The sequence below is a fragment of the Patagioenas fasciata genome, chromosome 4 (genome assembly GCF_037038585.1).
Source record: "Patagioenas fasciata isolate bPatFas1 chromosome 4, bPatFas1.hap1, whole genome shotgun sequence".
Taxonomy (NCBI): Eukaryota; Metazoa; Chordata; class Aves; order Columbiformes; family Columbidae; genus Patagioenas; species Patagioenas fasciata.
The window spans coordinates 80,493,662-80,513,673 of record NC_092523.1 but is presented as its reverse complement, the minus strand read 5'-3'; the positions used below and the strand labels follow the sequence as shown (position 1 = coordinate 80,513,673).

The window sequence follows — 20,012 nt, the reverse complement described above, 5'->3', positions numbered from 1 at the left end:
TAGCTTTTTGCCCATTGCTAAATATGTTTCTTTCCCCTCGAAGTGAGAAGTAGCCGTGTCTTGTGAAATGCACGCGGACATTTGTCGTGTGTTGAGAACCGCTGCTTTGATTGCAAATCGGGAGCGGCGCTAACTGAGTTCTGGAGGCTGCTCTTGGTGCAGAGCATCGCGTCTGCTGCGCTCTGCTGGTTGCGAGCTCTTTGTGAAGGTGCTTTGTGTGTGAAACGCCTGGCGCAATTAGCAGATGACAGAACGGAATGGAGGGTGGCGGCTCGGTTTGCAGACGTTGGCGTGTGTTGAATGGAAAGCGGAGCTGTAGATCACGGCGTGGGTCGTGCTGCAGGTGCTCTGTGAAAAGCCGTGGATGGGCTCACACATCAAGCTCTTCTGTCCTGGCAAATGAACCAAAAAGGGCAACCGGCACTGGTTCCCGGCAGGCACCAGAGCAGCTCGGCATCGCATTGCCCTGTGCAACATAACCTGCCAGGAAACATGCGTTTTCCCCATCGGGAAGTGCAAAATCCAATGACGTTCTTTCTACCATAAAGAAAAGGTTTTAGGTAGCTGAAGAATAGGTGAGGCTTAATCAGAATCAGGTTGTTCCTTTTGCATTGAATCAAATGGCACTTTCTTGACTTTCAAGCCTACTCCTTGCTGTGGGTAAGATTCCAAAACCTTTGCCTATTTTACAGCATAACGGTAATAATTTTAGCAGTAATAGGGCATAACACAAGAAAGCGGCTGAGAAAGGTTCAGTATTTGACAACCGCCACCTCTGGGGCTGTGTGAGACCTGCACTCATCCTGCCCATGCTGCATCCCTTCTGCTCAGCTGGGTCCTGCACACCTTTTCTCTGGCCAGGCTCTTCTGAAAGCTCATCAAGGCATTAGCAGTCGGTAATAATAAACTAGTTCTCTTGGTATCCATCTTTGTTCTCCAGCTTGTTGTTTCGATGGCAGATCCCACGCGTGTTTCTTGTGAGGCGCCCTTTACTTTGGCGTTGTAAAGAGATAGTTTAAATTTGTTTCTTCTTGAAGTGTCTGCTAAACGTCCTTTCAGAGTAGCCGTGGGTACCACGCACTGGCAGGTACTGCGTGGCACCGAAATCTCTCAGGTGTGAAAACACAATGTTATTGCATGATGCTTTTCGAATGGATGAGTGCCACGGAACCCCCAGATCTCTGATCCTACCATACACGGGTCTGTGGGGACCGTGCGCTGACTTCAGCCATTTTCAGTGGCTCTGTCTTCTGCAAACACCCCGCGACTTCCACCAGAGGGGATCCTGCTGTTGGGCCCAAGCTCTGGGGATATATTTTGGTCACGGAATACACCGGGCGACGTTGTGTTGCACGTGTTGTGTGCCAGCACCGCTCTTGGTCTTCCTTTCTGTCTGAAAACTCCTGCTGAAACTCGAAAGGTGAGGGGACAGAAGTGAATAGATTATTAGATCATCGTTTCATAGACATAAAGGAGGTTGGAGCGGGCAGACCCGTATGTATCGGCAGGTGCTGGGGTTAATCGTGCCACAAATAGAGATCCCAGCCAGGGCAGAATGTTCCCCCGCTCATCGCCCCAGAAACCTGTAAACCACGGGGTCTTGGGGAGGTTTCCAAAAGTCCCTTGTCAGGACAGCTTGGTACTTGGGAGCCCAGCCTTTCTTGCTTTGAGAAGACTAAACTCCAATTTTCTGGCCTTCTGGGTGAACCTTGTCTTCATTCACACTGTTTTGTTGGTGGCAAGCTTTGAAACGTCTCTGATTAGGGGAAACATTTAAATGAAAAGCAATTAAGAAAGGGTTGTTTCCGATGAGGTTCGCAGAGCAGCGCTGGTGGATTGGAAGGAGGAGGGTGCTGTGCGTGTGCTCTGTGGGTGCCCAGAGGCTTGGTGGCTCTCATGAGCCACTGGAACACATTTTGCTGCTTTGGGCAACAGTGAAATTGCTCTTGGCTCCGTCGGACTTTTTCCCAGCACCGACAAACAAGCATGGTAATGGATATTACAACCGTGGTCGATGCGGTGTGGTTAACTGCGAGTTCCTGCAAGTAAATGACTTTCAGATATCGTATAAAGAATTAAATCCTGATGGCCGTATGATGCAGCAGTGGCGGTTCCCGCGGCGCCTGGGGCTGCGGATGGACCCTTCCCGCACCGTTTTCCCTGCAGCCGCGCTCTGACTGCGCTCGTGGTTGAAGGGTTGGTTGTCCTGGGTTTAACCAGACACGCGGAGGGGAAGAAACAGGAGAGAGGAAGCCTGTTCTTGCTCACGTGTCTGCAAAATGCTGAACACACAAAGAATCAAGTAACTGAGACAAGTCAGATGTTTGCACAAGGGCACTTCCAGTGCCCCCATCCTTCGCAGGGCTGAAGTTCAGTTTGCCGCAGGGCCGGATGGAGGGGAGGATTGCAGAGCTGAGCCGGGGTTTGTTTGGTTTATCTGCGGGAGAATCAGAGCAGGGCAGGGTGCCGCTCTGGGGCAGGGGCAGGCGCGGGCTCTGGTGCGAGCAGCTTTTGTTTGGGGTTCACTGCGGGTGGTGATGGGAGGAGAAAATCTGGGAGCGGGGTGAAGGGAACATTTCTGCTGGCCTTGCTCTCCGGTATTTAAACAGTGAGGACTGATGGCCTTATCTTGGATTGCTCGCTGACAGACGCTCAAACGGCCTGCCAAAGGGCAGCTGTCTGCCCTTATCCCGTCCCTTCTGAGGGGTTTATTGTGCAGCACCTTCCTTTGTTCTTCTCGGCAGTCTCACTCAAAGGTTTTGTTCTGGATTGGAATAGTGGGATCCCCTTCCGAGGAAGGTGGTTTTGCTCGCCATTACAAGTTACCTCCTGCCTATTATGTGTTTCGGAGCGGTGTTTGTGTGCAGGGTGCACTAACAGCCGGCGTTCTTCCTCGAGCTGCCAGCAAACACAGCTGGCTCCTGGACACACACTCGGGAGGTTTTGGAACGAGCGAGCAAGGTGTGTAACGGCACACGGGTAACTCACGGACACCTATGGTTTTGTTGTAAAGAAGCTAACGCGAGGCACGCTGCACCACAGCTGCCACAGTCAGATGAGTCTAGCTGCTCCCGCCATGGTGGAAGATCCAAGAGCAGTTCGACCTCCTAGGATCTCATTTGGTTTTGCCTATTTTGCAGAAGTTGTCGCTTACGGGGACGCTTGTTCCAGAGGTGGTTTGGACACGCGGGCGTGCAGCAGTAGAGCTGGCACTCGCTGGCCAAGCAGGAGCGGCCGCCCTCCGTTTCCCAACCTGCCGACACTCGGGTGGGAAGCTCCGCTCCTCTGCCGTTTCTGAGAGGTACGGCTCCCCGAGCTTGTGCCGTTGCCGTTACGCTGGAGCGATGGCCGTGGTACGAGCGTTGTGTGCGACAGGCTGCTCCTCCTAGGACTGCCGTCCTGCGTGAATCACTGCTCTTCTGCCTCTCTATAAAATTTGAATGACATCTGGAAGGAAGGGACTTGCCAGACCCATCCATCTGAAATATTCAAGTTGTTCTACGTTACGTTGGCATAGCTGGAATCAAGACCTCAGCTCTTGGGATGGGAGGTGTGACCAGCTGGAAACCGGGGCACAGCACCCGCAGGAGGCTTTTTGGAGAGAAAAGGTAGGATAAGTTTTTCTACTCCAAGAGTGTTTGAGCTTAAGGTTTTCTTCTGCTGGGATGAGCATTGAGAGTGACCGCTTGTAGACCGTGGGTTTTCGTCTGCAGAGGGGCAGGTGTGGGGCTGTGTTACACTTTGGTCCATCAGTACCTTGAGGCCGCTTGCGTTTGTTGTCCTGCTGTTTGGATGAATCGTTGGAATGATCCCCATGTAGGAACTGAGGGTTCACCCCTCTGGTGTCGTTACGTGTTGACAAAGCTGCCTACAGCACTGTGCAAGGTGATTCTGCTTTGCAGAGGTAGGGTTTGGGAACAAATGCTTTAATGAGACAAGATGTTTGGTGAGGATACTCCACCGTGGTTTCACATCAGCACTAAATGTCGTTTCCTTTCAGAGCGTTTTTACTTTTCTGGGGAAGTTTAAATAGCTTAAAAGACGAGACCTTGTCATCTGAGAACTTTGAAGACATTTGAACGATGAGATTGCACCAGGAATGCAAAATTGGGTTCTTTCTGTTACAACGTGACTCTCCGCAGCTGATAAATTTTTGAAAGGTTGCTGGACATAGCAGAGCTGACCAAGGAAACCAAGCGAGCGCAGGGAAGGTGGGAAAGGGTAGGTGAAGTACCCTGAGGATTAGGACTTTAATGTATGATGGCAATAAGAAATGGAAAAATAGCAGGGAGAAGGAGAAACGATTGGAAAGGACCTCATAGGAAGCTGTGGAAGGATCTTCCACCCCACCCCGGGTGACGTGATTGATTTTCTGGAGATGCTTTGCTTTTTCCAAGCCGGCACCTTGCCAGGCGTTTGGATTTCCGTGGGGCTCCTGGGAGCCCGCAGCGGGGCTGGATTAACATTCTTCACAGGCTCTCGTTTCGGACAGGCTGTGATCGCTTCTGATCCCCGAGCCTGTGCTGGGAGCCACGTGCGGGTGATTCTCGGGGGCTGATGGAGCTGGAGGAGGTTCCTGGAAGTTCCAGTCCCTTCCCTTTCCGTGGCCGTGGCTTGGAGAGCCAGCCGGGGCCTCGGCAGCCTGCCCGCTGTCCTTCTGCCGCACGTTCCCTGTCTTGGTGCTGGCGTGGTGCTCTTACACGTGGATTCGTTCACTTGAGCGTGGCAGCATGAGCAAAACCCCGTCCTTTGGTGGCATCTTGGTTGGCATCTTTTCATTCCGCTGGCAGACCCTGTGTGTAAATGCAGCTGTAATAATGCCCAAAAAGTTATACTGGGGTAGCTCATCCTGTTCCTGCAGCGGAGACCCTCGTGTTTTACAAAGCTCTTGTTCTCACGGTGCGAATTGCGGGGTGTGGAGGGGTGGGGTGGACGTGGTGCGACTCGTGTGCATAGCCCGTGGGCACTGGAGTCCCGGTGTGCGGTGTCTGCAGCCGGGAGCCGTGCCCGGATCAGCCATACGGTGATGAGCAGCGAAACAGCCCGTGTGCTGGTTTGCTGCCAAGCCGAGCACGCTCTGAGCCGCCCTGGAGCTGCGCCTCTCTGTTCCTCCTCAGGGGAGGGGAGAGCTCTGCAGATTCATAATGGGATAAGAAGCAATTGCTTATCCCTCAGCAGATGTTTTGCGTGGCTTGGCCGTCTGAGCGTCTCGGCGCGGTGGGGAGTTCGGGGCTCCCCGTGCTCTGCGGTGCCAGGAGAGCCCTGGCTCTCTCCAGATTTAATCCACGTCTTCCCGTGCTGGAGGGAGCGGCGCTGCACCCCGCATCCTCCCGCAGCGGCACTGCACCCCGCATCCTCCCGCAGCGGCACTGCACCCCGCATCCTCCCGCAGCGGCACTGCACCCCGCATCCTCCCGCAGCGGCACTGCACCCCGCATCCTCCCGCAGCGGCACTGCACCCTGCATCCTCCCGCAGCGGCACTGCACCCTGCATCCTCCCGCAGCGGCACTGCACCCCGCATCCCTCCGCACCGGCACTGCACCCCGCATCCTCCCGCAGCGGCACTGCACCCCACATCCTCCCGCAGCGGCACTGCACCCCGCATCCTCCCGCACTGGCACTGCACCCCGCATCCTCCCGCACCGGCACAAGCCCTCACGACCACCCGTTCCCTTTGGAGGTGGAGGGGAGCCGAGGAATTTCAGCGTGCTGTGTTGAGAAGGATTGCAGGTTTGCTTTTGATACAGTGCCCGTGTTTTGAGGAGTCTGCCCTCAATTTGAAGGCGCCCGTGGCTGCATTGAGCTCCGCAGGGGCAGTCCCTGCACGGTCCCGCTGCTGGTTTGGCACGCGTGTCCTGGGAGGTGATGCTGCACCGCTGCTCCCGCTGCTCTCCTGCCCCCCAGCGCTGGTGCACGGGTGTCCTGCAGATCCCAGTGACAAACTGCAACCGGTGAGCCGGCGCTGCCGCATGTGCCTTGTCTGGCCTTTTGTGCCACCAACGCCAGGCTGCGCGGCACGATCACAGCCCGTTCGGAACTCGCGTGGAGGCACAGAGACTTAACGTGAATCCAGCCCTGAGATTTTTGGGGATTTTTGGCTTTTTTTGGCTGGGCGGAGGAGGTGGCCTGAGCTCTCTTGCAAAGCGGTCCCGTTTAGGCTGTTGCTGCAGGCTTGGCGAGGGCTGTGTTTATGATCGCTTCTTTCAGGCTTTCCCAGAATAAACCCATAAACCTGTACTTAGGGGCGCAGAACTTGAATTAAGATTAATAGCAGGGCTTAAACACCGGTCAGGTGGCTATAAAGTGCTGTATTTACTGCAGCATGGAAGACAGCACCGAAATACTTAATGTTCCCAAGCCCCTGAAAAACGGGCTTTCTGCCCACGTCTGTACATGATGGCGTTTTCTTTCCAGAGCCTCAGACAAGGTTTTCCGTGGTGCTGAGTCAGCAGCATGAGGCCCAGATCGGAGGCTGTTGATTTTAGGTGTCTTTCCTTCTCGGATTCCTTGCATTCTCGACCGCGATTTGTTATGTTGTCCTCACAGTACAACTTAATGAAACTCGGAGTGTGTTTTGTCGTGACATCGCTCAGTCTAACAGGCTTGTGAGCCTGCAGAGCCTTTCAGTTCAAATCAACCTTTATTGTGCGTTGGGGTTTGATTTTCCCCCTTCCGGTTTATCAGGTGGGCACAGGTGAATATCCTACCGAGAAGGAAGTGGATTCGCTGGTCTTGCACCTCCCAGTTTATTTGCTGGGGGTAAAAAGGGGAAGGAGAGGAAGGAAAAACCATGATAGAATATTCTTCTAAATCCCCTACCCTTTTTTATTGCCAGGTTGTGTGTTTTTGGTATGCTACTATTTGAAGGGCACGGGAGGTAGGATGCGGACAGACCCGCGGGGGGCGCTGAGGCCGTGCTGGAGCGCGGTCCCGTCACCCGGCTCGCAGAGGGACACTCACGCTTCAGTGAGGTTTGTGACCCACGTGCTGAAGCTCCCAGTCAGGTCTGGGAGTCCTGGGAGCGCTGCTCTGTGTTCTCAGAAATGGGTCTAGCGCAGCCAAGGCTTAACCTGCTTTTCCTTTGGAGGCGCTTCTGTCCGTGTAGCTAAGTTCATCAGGTCACCTTCCTACCTTTGGTGGGACTCCTGGAGCTTGAGGAAGTGTCCAGGCTGCATGTGTAGCACAAATTCCCTCTTGATTCCCCCGGGGAGCTCTGTGTCCTTAGGGTACAGGCAGCTGTCATGGGTGGGTTCTTCCCAGACTTGCTCAAAGGAGATGCCGATGAATGAACACATAAAACCTTATTGGGATCCAGCAGGCACCTGGCGCCAAAGCCATCGTGGGGGTGTTCCCGATGCCCAGGGAAAGCTGCCCCAGCAACATCTCGAAAAATGGGGTTTAAACGGTGAACAAAAGCGAATTTTCCGGTGTTACTTTCGATAATATTCTGTCCATTTCTTGCGTGTCTGGGGATGGAGGGAAGACGCATTTTCTTCTGAACAGAAAGCATGCATATGTTTCACCTCTGCTGAATATTTCATAGAGCAGCTCCTGTAGATTTAGACCGCGCTACGGTGAAGGAATAAAATGCTTGGATATAAAACTGTTCCTTTTTTAAACCGTGAGCATCAGAGAGATTTAAGGACCACCCAGTTTGTTTTCCAGAGTCTAAATACGTCCTCCTGCGTGTGCTCTGTCTTACTCTTGCAGCTCCAAGACCGTTAGAGCTTGCTGTATAAATTGTTCCCGACTTCTAGCACAGGTTTATTCTGAGCGAGAGGTGAAGTACGGAGAAGGTGGGTGTGTTTGAATGGGTGTGAGCTGCGGGCACGGGCACACGGCGGTTTTCATTGGGCTGTCTGTGCTGGAGGTTATGGGTTTTCCATTGCGGTGGCCACGGCTGGAGGGACGAGGACGGGAAAGTCGTCTTTTGTGTCTTCCATTCTTGGCCAGCGGGAATCTTGCTGGGATTTACGATCTGAAATTACACTGAATATTTGTCACTACCTGGGTGGTTTGGTTTGGGGTTTTTTAAAGTTAGATGAGAAAGGAAGCCAGGTCCGGCACATTTCAAGGTGCAATGGTTGTGTGTGGTGTTTTTGTGCACGCTGTCCGGGCAGTCAGATGTGCTGATAATGATGGCAGATGTCATCCCCAAATCAAACAGCAATAAGAGAAAACTGCTCTGCTGGAAGAGCTGCTCTTTCCCAGCTGCAATACCAGCCTGGCACAAGGTGGTTCCCCGCACACCCCAGCTTCCAGCACCTTGAGTTGCTTCCTAGAGGAGCTTGTGTGACCGAAGGGTGCTGAGACCCGTCATTTGGGAAACTGCATTGCTCTGTTTGCCAGGGCCTAGAGACTGGCCTCAGGTTTTGCCAGGGGGGATTGAGGTTGGATCTGGGAACAATTTCTTCCCCAAAGGGCTGTGGGGCATTGGAACAGGCTGCCCAGGGCAGTGCTGGAGTCACCATCCCTGGATGGTTGGACAGATGGACATGAGGTTCTCAGGACATGGGGCAGTGGTTGGATTCGATGGTCTTGAGGGTCTCTTCCAACCTAAATGATTGCCTGATCTTCTCTGCTGAAGGGCATACCCTATACCTGCTGCTGCCCTTCAATGCCAATAGCGTTGCTGGACCCAGTGCTTGGTGAAGGTTGCCAGACCCGCCGCGCGTGTTTAAGCAGCTGTGCCGATCCCTGTTGCAGATGAACTTTTTCCGCTGGCTCCTCCAGCTCAGCCCAGGCTTTAGCACGTGCCGCTCGCTCACTGTGGGGCTGGATTTTCAGTTTCGGTTTGGTTTTTCCTGTCTGCGTGAGGCGTTTCGCTGGCAGCCCCACGCGCAGCCTGGTTGGGTGCCCTGCTTGGACTGTGGTGCTTCCCTCTGTTTTGGTTAATTAGCAGTTTGGGGCGGTTGTAATTAACAGAAGGATGTGTCTGATCTTTGCACGCGCTGTCCGTTGCCATTGCAAATCCAGTTCCCTTTTTTGGGTCATCGACCCTGAGTTCCCAAGGTTGTCCCTCCCCGTGTGGGGCAGACGGGAGGAGAACCCCTTTGTGTTCCCCGATGGAGCCGTGGGGAGGAAGAGGAGGAGGAGCAGTGCTGGACACTGCTCGGCAGAAAGCTTTTCATAAAATACAGAGGACATCAGGCAAAAGATGGTTTTGAAGCATTTAAAAAGCAGTGGCTTTTATGACATCTTACCTGTAAAAACGGTCCCAGCGACCTCTGTCCTCACGAGCAGAACACAAGCACATACATCATCTTTGCCCTTTTCAGGTCATTTTAAGCTTTATTATGTTTTCGAGCCTGTAGTTTCTACGTGCCAAAGTCAATTAATTTAATCATTTGGAAGAGCAGGCAACGCGGAGCCTGTGTATTAGGGAAAATAGTAAGCTGTTCCGTACATTTTGCTGCCATTAATTTCGATTTGCTTGGTCGCAGAATTACCCCCTTGTTGAACGCCGAGAGCCAGCGGCGAGCCGGGCTCTGCAGACAATGCGGGAGGACACGGGGCCAGCCTGCGAGACCCCGCTCGCACCATCGCGCTTTGTTCAGCAGGGTTAGCGACTCCGTGGGACGTTCGCAGGGGTCCCTTCCCCTTGAAGGAAACAGGGAACGGGTTATCAGTGGGTGGAAGGTAAGGACGCGCAGGGCTGTGTGTCCTGGCAGCTGTAGCGGAGGTGGCTGTGGATCCACGGCAGGATTTGGGGTGTAATTCCTCACTCTGCACTTTGAAAGGATGCGTCCTGACTATCCCACTCGGCTCTGGAGATGCCTGTGTGTTTGCTAAAGTGGCTTGCAGAATTGCTCTAGGGTGTATTGCTGCCTTCAAGAAGTGATGTTTCACCCCCCGCTCCACTCCGAGGGCCTGTTGCCAATGGCTTTTACTCAACGGCATTTTCTTCCCTTGCTGAATCAGCCGTTTGAGCTGCGGTGATTTTCGCGCCCTGATGTTGGTTTTTGTGTTAGAAACGGGATAAAAGACACTTGTTCATTCACTGAAGCGCTTGGCCCAGCACAGCCAGCTTTTCAACAGCACCACGGGATGGGTTTGAAACCTACACCCTGCTGGACGTATTGCCTTAGCGGTGACGTGCGTGTGGGGACTGCTACCGCTAAAGCCGTGATCAACCTTAGGTTCAGTTCATCCTTTTCCTCCCTTCTTTTCAGCAGCTGTTCAGTGGAATACACTGGGTTCTGTAGCTGTTCAGAAGGCATTTTGGGGGAGGATGTTTGAAATGTGCCGGTTGGCAGGTTCGGAACCATTGGAGTGAAGGGGGAAGAAGCCGGCAGGAGGGACCCCAGGTGCTTTTCTGCACGGTAAGGAGAACGGCTGGTGTGTGCAGCTCAGCAGACCCCGTGCAGGATTCGGCATGGAAAAAATACACTGCGAAAGGAAATGGCAGGAAAACCTCCTTCATGGCCGAGATCTCAGAAACAGAACTCGAGTGCAGGACTCTGGGGTTTCTGCTCTTTTTTTGCCCGTCAACAGCGAACTCCTGGGCTGGATGGATTTTGCTCTCACTGCTTGCAGTGCTATTAAAACTGTGACCCCGTCCCTTCTAGTGGTTGCGTTTTACTGCTAGATATTCACCGCGTCCTTTTGTCAATGGACACAACGTGTGAAAAGAGTTTGCAGGGAAGTGCAGGCTGGTTTGGACAAGGCTTTCCTGCTCCTGCCTAGGAAAATGTTGTTAGAGCAGCTCAGGCGGAGGAAGAACGGGCGGTGAGGAAGATGGGTGGTCGGAGCCTCTGGTGCTGAGCGGGTGTTCCCACCTGGGGCTTCGAGGTATCCGAGTGTGAAACAACCTGTATTGCCAGATAACGCTGTTTCCTGGGAGGTCTCTTGTGTTTTATTAGTTAGGAGGTGCCTTATTATAGAGTCCCGAACAGAGGAAATCATTGATGATTTCAGTCTAAGGAAGAGAAAAGGAAACCAAGTTCCTTCTTGTGTTGACAGCGAGCGCAGGTTTGAAACGGAACCGACGTTGTTCCCTCCAGGCCTCCAGAACCTCGTCGTCTCAGCACTTGGGAGCCGATCTGCCCTGGGCCTTGCCCTTAAAATTATGGGCTTTAATCTGCTTTTCTTTTTAATTTTATTTCACAATTCTCTGTTGGTTTCCAAAGAGCGAGGAAAATCGCCTCCTTCAGTGATGGACGCTGGCCTGAGACCTGCCAGGTCTAAAAGCTTAGTGTGATGCAGCTATGTTGCCTTGAATTAACTGCTTTTAAATGTAACCTGCTCATCACAGAGGAGGTTATTTAATTAATAAAAATTAGCAATAGTACTGCTGTTAATTTTCCATTATAGAAGTGCTGATATGAACTGATTAGCAAGGGTAGGAATGCGAAGGATCAGGATGAACAAGTGGTAAAGTGGTTGTTGGGAGCAGCGTTTCTTCCAGATGTGCGGTGCTCAGAATAAAGGGTGTGTTTGACTCCAGGTAAATCTACTCGAACTGCGACCAAGCAAACCCTTTCACCTTTAGAGAGGAACGCTGCCCAGCAAAGCACTTGATTTCCGGGTCTAAGTAAAGATTTCTGTGTGCTGACTTAAAGAATGATTAGAAAAAATGATGTTTTAAGATGGTTTTAGTTCATCTCCCTGTTTGCTCGCTGGGGTTTGGGTTCGTTTGAGCGCTCTGTGCCTGTATGAGCGATGAGATAAACGTACAGCAGCATCCCGGCCGTGTGAGAGTGACTGGGAACATGGCTGGGATCACGCGGGGTGCTGGGAGCGTTGTTGGTAGACTCGTCATTTCTGCAAGGGGACAACTGATAAAAACCTTCATTATAAAGTGTAAAAGCCATCGGACTAATGAAGCATCTTTGAAAACAATGCCTTGTTTTAATTTCTTAACCATTCAATTCACTCAGTGGAAGAAGGGGGAAAGTATCCTCCAATTCCTGTAATGGCGCGAATGTGTTAATGTGTTAATGTGTTAATTTACACCCTGCCGTAACTGCTCTGTTCTCTCCGAGGAATCCGGAGCCAGCCAGACAAGCCATTTCTGTTTGGTTTTGGAGACCGAGCCATTCGTACGTCGTTCTGCTTCTGGGCATGCTGGAATAACCCCATTAAAATCCCATTTTCCAGGGGGTTTTATTGTCAGATTTGGAAACATACTCGGCGGCAGCAGCAGCTCCCTCTTGCAAAAGATAAAACATAACGTCTAAACCCAGTTGGACACTGAGAATCTTTTATGTGTCTCTGAATTGCTTTCATCTCCCTGTGGCTCCATTAAGGGCCATCCCCGGGGGCACGCTCGTGCCCTTATTCCGCCTTTATTCTGCTGATTGCTGGTGCCGTCGCTAATTGCAGTGGAAATGAGGAAGGAGAGTGAGAGCGGCCAAGCCGTGGCGGCCGCCGGCGGTGCTGGCTGTGGGTACCCACGCGGGGTTGCTCCGTGCTCCGCCTGCCGATGCGGCCAGTTCTACCGTTTCTCAGAAGGTTTAGCGGTAAGGGTAGGCGATGAGCAATAAAACACCTTGTTCTCAGCATGGTGGAGGAGTTCCAGGCTCAGCTCCGGGTGGAGGTTCGGGCTGGCGGCTGCTGGGTTGCTCTGCCCATGAATCGCCGCGATGCTCGGTGGCTCTGGCGTGTGATGGGGACAGTCTGGTGTGCGGTGACGTGTTGTGACGGCCCGAATGTTTCCAGAAAGCCGTGAGCGATGGGACGGGCCGAGGGCAGCGGGGACACGAGCCGGCTGTTGCGCTACTCGTTCCACCAGATCGCTATGTGGGGTGGTGATAGCCCACGTCAAGCAGCGTCTGATCAAATTACGGAGGCTTTTTGCGTATTAATAGCAGACTCTGATTATTTTCAGGCAGGCGGGGTGGGTTTTTTACTGCGGTGGAGGAGGAACAGGTGCAGCCGTGTGAGTTTAAGATACCCAGTGGAAAAAGCCATGGTCTAAGAGATCTGGGTCATTCCATGTTCCGGTTAATGTGACGTTGTGGCAACAACAAACCATCGATGTGCAGCTCTTTTACTCACTATCCTGCGTTCTTCTCCTCATCAGCATCCTCCAAACCCAGAACATTCTTGCTCTATTCTCCAGTGTCTTGAGATCTACTTCACTTTGTCTCCTGTCTGGTTGCCTGCAAGCTCCAGAGCTCGGGGAGCTTGTCTTGCCTTTTTGGCCCCTGTTCTGGAAACCAACCGAATAATGTAGATCTATCTCCTCTTGCAAGCGTGGCCTTTTAAAATTCAGTCGAATTAGATAGCATTTCGTCTTTTGATGTAGGGAAATCCAAAGAATTAATAAATTATAATGGCACTAGTTGGCGCTTAAGGAGCGCTTTCCGTCTTCAAAGTGCTCTGTGCGCAGTACTTCATTATTTATACTGTTAATTATATTAGTACTCGCAAGGCCAAAGCTTAAATTGTTGATAAAAGTACACTCTTGATAGGAATTCAGCGCTGAAGTTGTGGCAGGTGATGTATGCAGTGAGGCGCAGCGCCTTGGCGTAAGGCGGACGTACAGCGGGGCTGCAGGCGTCGGCTGGGGAGTCTGGCTTGGTGTCTTAAACGCTCACACCTGGGAACTCCAAAGTGTCTTTGTAAGGACTGGGTGCACAGGAGCCTTTCCTATGTGACCGGGGCTTGGTGTCACTGCCGAACGTGTCACCCGGCTCGGGGGGACCCAGCTCTCACGTCACCGAGGGCAAAACGGGACACCAAATAAGAAAATATTAGCGGTGTGTGTTCCCCAGGCCATCAGAGCTCTGCGTTCACAGCCATAAGGCTTGTTCTGTTTTCTGTGCTAGCGGCTGTTGGCCGCCTGCTCCCACAAACTGGGAGCGCTGGCATTGGTTTGGAATGTGGTCCCGGAATAGTCTGCAGCTGGCAGTGCCACAAAAACAATTGTTGCACTAACCTCCCCGTTCTTTTCTGTATTTCCACCTCGTGTATGGAGTGAACGTGCTGCTTGTGTCTCCCGTGGCAAAGGAATTAAACGGGCTTGCGCTTCCAGCGGCTCACAGCCGGAGCATTGGGTTTTGCTCCATTTACTGAGGCTGTAACGTTCAGACATTTGGTAGCATTACGGAGAATAACCCCCACCTTTCTGCTGAGACATCTGTAAACCAAAGAGAAGGTTTTCTTGTCAGAAACTTGAGCGTTTAGGTGTCAGGATGTGAGCAAGGGCGGCTCTGGGCTCACTGGTTGCCGCCCGAGTCCCTTGGCCAGTTTTGGGTTCAGGACACAGTTGCTCTCCATCGTCCTCACATGCGTTTTCTCCTTTGCCACCCGCTGCTTCGGGATTCTCCTTTCAAACCAGCGAAGGAATGAGGCAGTAGATACACCAAATGGTTCTGTGAAGCAGACTGAACGTCACTTTGTGCCGGTGGAAGGGTGTCAGGGCTTCTGGGTGTTGTCGCGGTTTTGGGGTGTCAGAGTGGATCTGAGTACCGTAAAGCTGTTTTAAAGAGAGCAGAATGGAGCTGACTGTGGCGTGTGTGCCACCTAAAGCTGGGCACAGCCCCGACCTCACCCGCATTTATTGTGTAGCTGTGCCGTGCACCTGCTGGCAGAGATGGGGTCGCAGTTTCTGTTCTGCACCCAGGGCCGTGCGCGTGTGAGAGGAGAAACCGCTGTGTTACCAGAGCAGAAATTCCCCTTCCTCTCTGCCCCAAGGCACTGCACGCTTACTGCCATCTCTTGCTGTCATCAAGGTTCATTTTGCCACCATCATTAACACAGGATCTCCCTAAATTTCTCATGCTGCTGGAGCACTCGCTGCCTGCACGTGGACTGTGCCAGCAGTGAGGAGCAGAGCGCGGTTCGATACTGACAAAGGGCTTCTGGAAAGCAGTGAGGAGCAGAGCACGGAGAGCAGAGTGTGGTTCAATACTGACAAAGCGCTTCTGGAAAGCAGCGAGGAGCAGAGCACAAAGAGCAGAGTGTGGTTCAATACTGACTTGCACAGCCCGGTTTGTAGGACACGACGTTAGGTTTCCAGACCCCCACAACACCCGGCAGCTTCTGCATCAGCACCTGAGCAAGCGGCCACATTTCCCTAGCTTTTTCAGTCTCATTTAGCAGTCTAATGGGCCCGTAAGGCACATTTTGGCGCTTTATCATGATGCTTAACAGTTTCGGTAGTTAGTCCTAAATGTGTTCTTCGTAGTTAGCCCTAAATGTGTTCTCAGTAGTAAGCTGTTAATCATATTTGTGTATCTTAATTTGCCTAAGTCGTACTTTACGCTGTGCGTAAATTGACAGTAAATCACTGCACCGTGTAAATGAGTAGCGAAGTCTGGGATGGTTTTTCACATGAGTTATCGATGAGGCTGGATGGTTTGGGTAGCGGCCGTCTGTGCTACCCAGGGAAGGAAGCCTCCTGCCTGGTGTAAATGGAGCCTCGTGCCCACTCGGCCGTTGTCTGATGGAGAAGAGTATTTTGGGTGAGAAACTCATCTTTTTGGCTCCGTTCTCTCGGGGTGCTGCTGGTGCTGTGTGCTGTCAGGACGGCTGGAAGGCAGCGGTGAGGGGGAAAGAGAAGGACGGGTTTGTTTTCCAAAGCAGAGCCTGTTCGTACCCAGCCGCGCGTTCAGTGGTTTCGGCTGAATCCATTGAATTCCAAACCCGATCACTGAGAAGCTTCCTAGAGATTTTGTAACGGGGGTATTGGAGATGATGTCCCATCAATTATCTCACCATTGTAGCTGATCATTTACTGTGCGTGTCCTTGTCTTACAACCGCATGTTTGGTGTTGCTGAATGCACAGCGCCGAAGTTGTACCTGGTAAGGAAAGCGTGTGGGAGGGAGGGCTGGCGTGGGGCAGGCTTTGCTCTTCCCGTCCGTCTGCACTGAGCTGCGTGAGCCGTTTGCTGTTGTGTAAAACAGCACACGCCTTTTGCTGTGTATGTCTGGTTTAAAACTCGTGCTTGTTTGCAGAATAACACGAGGTGGAAGCCGGACTCTTGCCAGGACTGCCAGTGCCGCAGCAGCATCGTCACCTGTGAGCCCACGGCCTGCGCGGACCCTCGCTGTGACTTCCAGCAGGTAGAGAAGCGTCACATCGTGCCGCGGTTCCCCCCTTCCGCTGCTTTAGACCCCTGGAGCGGTTATGTGCCAAAACAGACCCGGCACACGGTGCGTTACATGTGGAGGAGCGATGGGAGCCATTGGGGTAATTGGTCCTACAGTCCCTGTGGAGGCGAAACTCCGCTGGTGTTAAGAGGGACGCGGAAAGAGGATGCGGCACGAGGCGTTTCCATGGGGGGACTGGCGGAGATGCGTTGGTTGCTTATCTTTGTACATCGCAGTCCCGTTTCTCCTTGCAGGGGCTGCGTCCCCAGGCCCAGGCGCAGTCCCTGTGCGCCTTGGCTTCTCAGCGATGCAAACCCGTGCCACAGCCGTTTGGCCACGGGTTGGTCTTGCTACGGGATCGGCATTGCCGGGGTAGCACACCTGAATGACGCTGAAAATCAGCGGTTTAGAGAGGCACTGCTGATATAATTATATGGCCTTATGAAGCAGGTTAAAATGTTTTCCAATATGGCAGCATTAACAAGGAAATTATTGTGGTTCTTACTGCTTTTCCCCATTATTATCACTGTTGGAGCAAGACTGAAATATTAGGAATTTTTGTGCTAAAGAAGAGAGAAATACAGAAAAGAGTGCTGTCGTGAACACCCCATCGTGAGTGGGCTTGAGAAGCTGTTGTTCATTTAATAATCGGATAAATGAAAAGATGGCGCGTTTAAAGCTCATAAAGGGAAATAGATGTATAGTATGAAATAACCTGTGTGACTCCTTGCCATGCGAGATCTTCAAGACAAAGAGTTTAAGTGTTCCATAAGGGTCTGGCCACTTAAACGCTGGAAAGGATCATGAAGGATCTCAGAAGAAGAAAAATGCAATCATCCTTCAAGCATAAACCGACCAGCAGGGTCATAAATCACCATCCCGCTCCATGGTTTATTGCCTATCTGCTTATTACGAGATTTCTGCTGATATTGCTGGTCTTGTTGGCGGTGGCAATGCAGAAATAGGAACGGTGTCTGCAGAAAGCGTAGCCAGAGGTGTTCTGAGCATCTGGGTGTAAACCCTGCTGGGTGTACCCCGTGTTCTGAGCAGGTGGAAAACCCAACAAACGCTATTTCTGTGGTGTGAACCAAACCAAGAACCAAGAGATCCTTCAGTGAGTAATCCTGGCTGTTGTCTTGAAGAAGAACCTTCTAGTTCTTTGTGTTGGTTTCAAAACTAGTCCAGCTGGAGCCTTCTGAAATGCACTGTTAGGGGTGTAAATTCTCCTACCGTTGTTTTGGTGGTGAAATGTCAAACAGAGCAGACTGATGCTCTGGCTCTCCGCGCCGGCACCTGCTGTGGCAGCGGTACATATTTCACTTAACACATCTCCTCTCTAAACTGAGGGCACCGGCTCCTCAAAGCTCTGTGCCTTTCCCTTCATGTCAAACGCTGTTTTTCACGTGCCCCGCTCACCGGATTTGTGTGTTTTAGGGAGAAGTGCTCCGGATCGCCCCCAACAAGTGCTGCCCCGAGTGCGCCCCCCGAGCCGAGGGCTCCTGCCGGCACGAAGGACGGACCCACAGCGTGAGTCCTCTCCCCTCCTCCGTTTCCAGCCGCCCGGCTGGTTGTTTCACGTCAGTGCAGGATGTTCAGCCCGTGTGCAGGAGCGGGATAGCTCGTTGGGTGTTTTCTGTCGCTATCAGATAACGAAACGGGAGTTTGGTCAGCAGGTTTGCAGGGAGGGGGTGTGCGGCTGAGCAAGCGTCCCGCTCGGCCTAAGGGGAGAGAGTTTCCCGCTCATTCATTCTCTCTGCTGCTTTTGTGGACGATCAAGACAACACGGTAACGTAAGGGGGGTGCAGAACACAGTGAACTTGACATATTAGCTCTCCTGAAAGGCAGCGTTTCTCTCCGCAGCCATCTGTGCCGCTGGAGATCGATGGCTGTCGTGCCGCCTGGCTTCTGTGTTTTGTAGTCCTGAATTATTCAAGTAGCAAGTTCCAGGACGTGGTTTCATCCAGGGGGCCCGAAAGGCCAAACCAATGTCCACGATAAGAGAAGAATAAAGATTCATGGGTCGTAGTTAATGAATTGTATTGAGCGATAAGCAAAGGGAGAAAAACGGCTTAGTGGTGAAGCCAGGTCCTGCGTCTCGTCTCCTACAGACTCTTCTGTTTGACGGGAAGCAAGTCGGGTCCAAATCTTTAGAAATGTGCTGAAATGGCCAGATCTGTTTGAATACCTGCACCTCACGCTCTGTGCCTGGGGTGGGTGGTGTAACCCTCTGTCAGCGTGAGGCACGACCAGCGTGAATCTGCTAGGAGCTGCGCAAAGACTGGAACAGGAGCGATAGCACATCCATCTGCTTTTCCCATTTCCTTGTGCCTGTGATTTGGGTGAATCTGCGCTATATAATATTACATAATTATTATTTCCTCTTGTCATTGCTGCATTTTGCTGCGTTGTACTCTTGCTGCAGCTTTTGCCTTTTCGCCCTTTGCAAGCCTGTTCTTTGGGGTGCAAGTGAATAAACAGCATCCCCGTGGGGACTGTGGGCATATTTGTACCTATAGTCATTATGTCACCCCCCAGTTCCACTGTGCAGCGGGCGTTAGAGCAGTTTTGTGTCAGCACAATGTCTCCTGATCATTGGCACCATTTTCCCGAAGCAGGAAGTGTTGTGTTTTGCGGGTGAGCCGCCAAAGTGCTCTATGGCCTGACCCGCGCTCCAGAGCCGCCCGGCTGCCCGGAGCGCTGGCAGAGAGCAGCGCACCCGCTCTCAACAGCTTTGCACCCCCTGCCTCAGCTAATCCTGCAGCTTTTGTAGAAGATAACAGTGTCTCTTGGAGGGTGTTGCAGTTCACCAACATGTTCCATCTCGGGGCTTCTCCTCACCCCACCTCAGCGCAGAGATATTTGTTTCTGCCTTAACGAATAAGCAAATCTAATGAGATTTTGCTCGCAGTGGAGGGTGTGGGTATGTGGGGTGGGTGGTGTTCAGTGCTGTGTTCAGCTGTGCGCTTGAATATTTCTCTAAAGAAAACATGTCTCTAAATTAGAGTTTGCCCCAGAGGGGTGCATCGCATCGCCGGGGGCTTTGGCACATTGGTTGTTGCCAAATCCCTCTGTGCAACCGGGTGGGAGATCAGGCTGATCCCCAGCTTCGCTGCTTTGCCACTTCTGACTTCATTTGTGCCCCTACCAGCGCACCAGGAGCGGGGGCTACAGCACGTGGAGCTTGACGGGCCTGCAGAAGAGCAAAGTTAGACACTTGTAGGGGAGATTAACATATTTCGGGGTGTCACTGGTGGCTGGGTTCACATGTGTTTTGCGTGGTTGTGTCCCCCTGCAGCACGGCACGCAGTGGAGCGGCGCGGGCTGCGCGCTGTGCTCCTGTGCCCGCGGGACGGTGCAGTGCAGCCCCGCGCCGTGCCCGGACGTCGCCTGCGCCGCCGGAGAGCTGCCGTACACCGCCGCGGGGTCCTGCTGCCCGCGCTGCCTGCGCCGCGGCCGTGAGTATCGCCCGCCGCTGGGGCAGTGAGCTTGCGCTTGACCCCGTTGGGCTGCGCTCATCCGGGTGCTGGGTCCCTGGAAACCTCCTTTCAGTCCCAAATCTGGGAAAATTTTCTTCTGCTGGGAAGGCACTGGGGTCAAGCGTGTATCTTAATTCTCTGTCTTGCTACCCTGTTTGCATTTTCAACAGCTGCACCCAGACGTCAATAGGGAGCAGTAAGCTTTAAGCAGCCTGCAGTTGTGCCCAGTGCTTGCTTATTTTGGAGATTATAATCTGAAGAAAAGCAACGCAGGTATTTGCTGTGTGGCGAGGGCACTGCTGGCACTTGCAGACTTGGGCTGCAAGTTCCAAAATTGCTTGGGCTGTTGGATCCTTCTCATAGAAATCCAGTGGGAGAAGCGCATCCAGAGCTCTTCATTTCACAAGTGTAAAGGCTGTGAAAACTGGTGGTGTTGTCACCTGCTTCGACGGTCCAGAATTTAAATTCTGAGATGCACAAAGTGTGTGTTTTAATT

At 52.5% G+C, this 20,012-nt stretch overlaps 1 protein-coding gene across 13 annotated transcripts in view; it reads left to right on the top strand.

Annotated features, from left to right (window-relative positions):
- Positions 1 to 20,012, top strand: part of FRAS1 (Fraser extracellular matrix complex subunit 1) — a 126,197-nt gene that overhangs the window by 27,156 nt on the left and 79,029 nt on the right. For 10 of the 13 annotated variants that reach the window (XM_071808295.1, XM_071808288.1, XM_071808284.1 and 7 more), the window contains exons 1-4: positions 3,426 to 3,608; positions 15,906 to 16,013; positions 17,475 to 17,567; positions 19,336 to 19,495. In XM_071808295.1, coding sequence (XP_071664396.1) covers positions 3,441 to 3,608; positions 15,906 to 16,013; positions 17,475 to 17,567; positions 19,336 to 19,495 — 529 coding nt within the window. In that variant the 5' untranslated portion in view covers positions 3,426 to 3,440. Of the gene's footprint in view, positions 1 to 3,425; positions 3,609 to 15,905; positions 16,014 to 17,474; positions 17,568 to 19,335; positions 19,496 to 20,012 lie in introns of those variants that run through there. The other 3 variants (XM_071808285.1, XM_071808287.1, XM_071808290.1) reach the window with 2 other exon arrangements.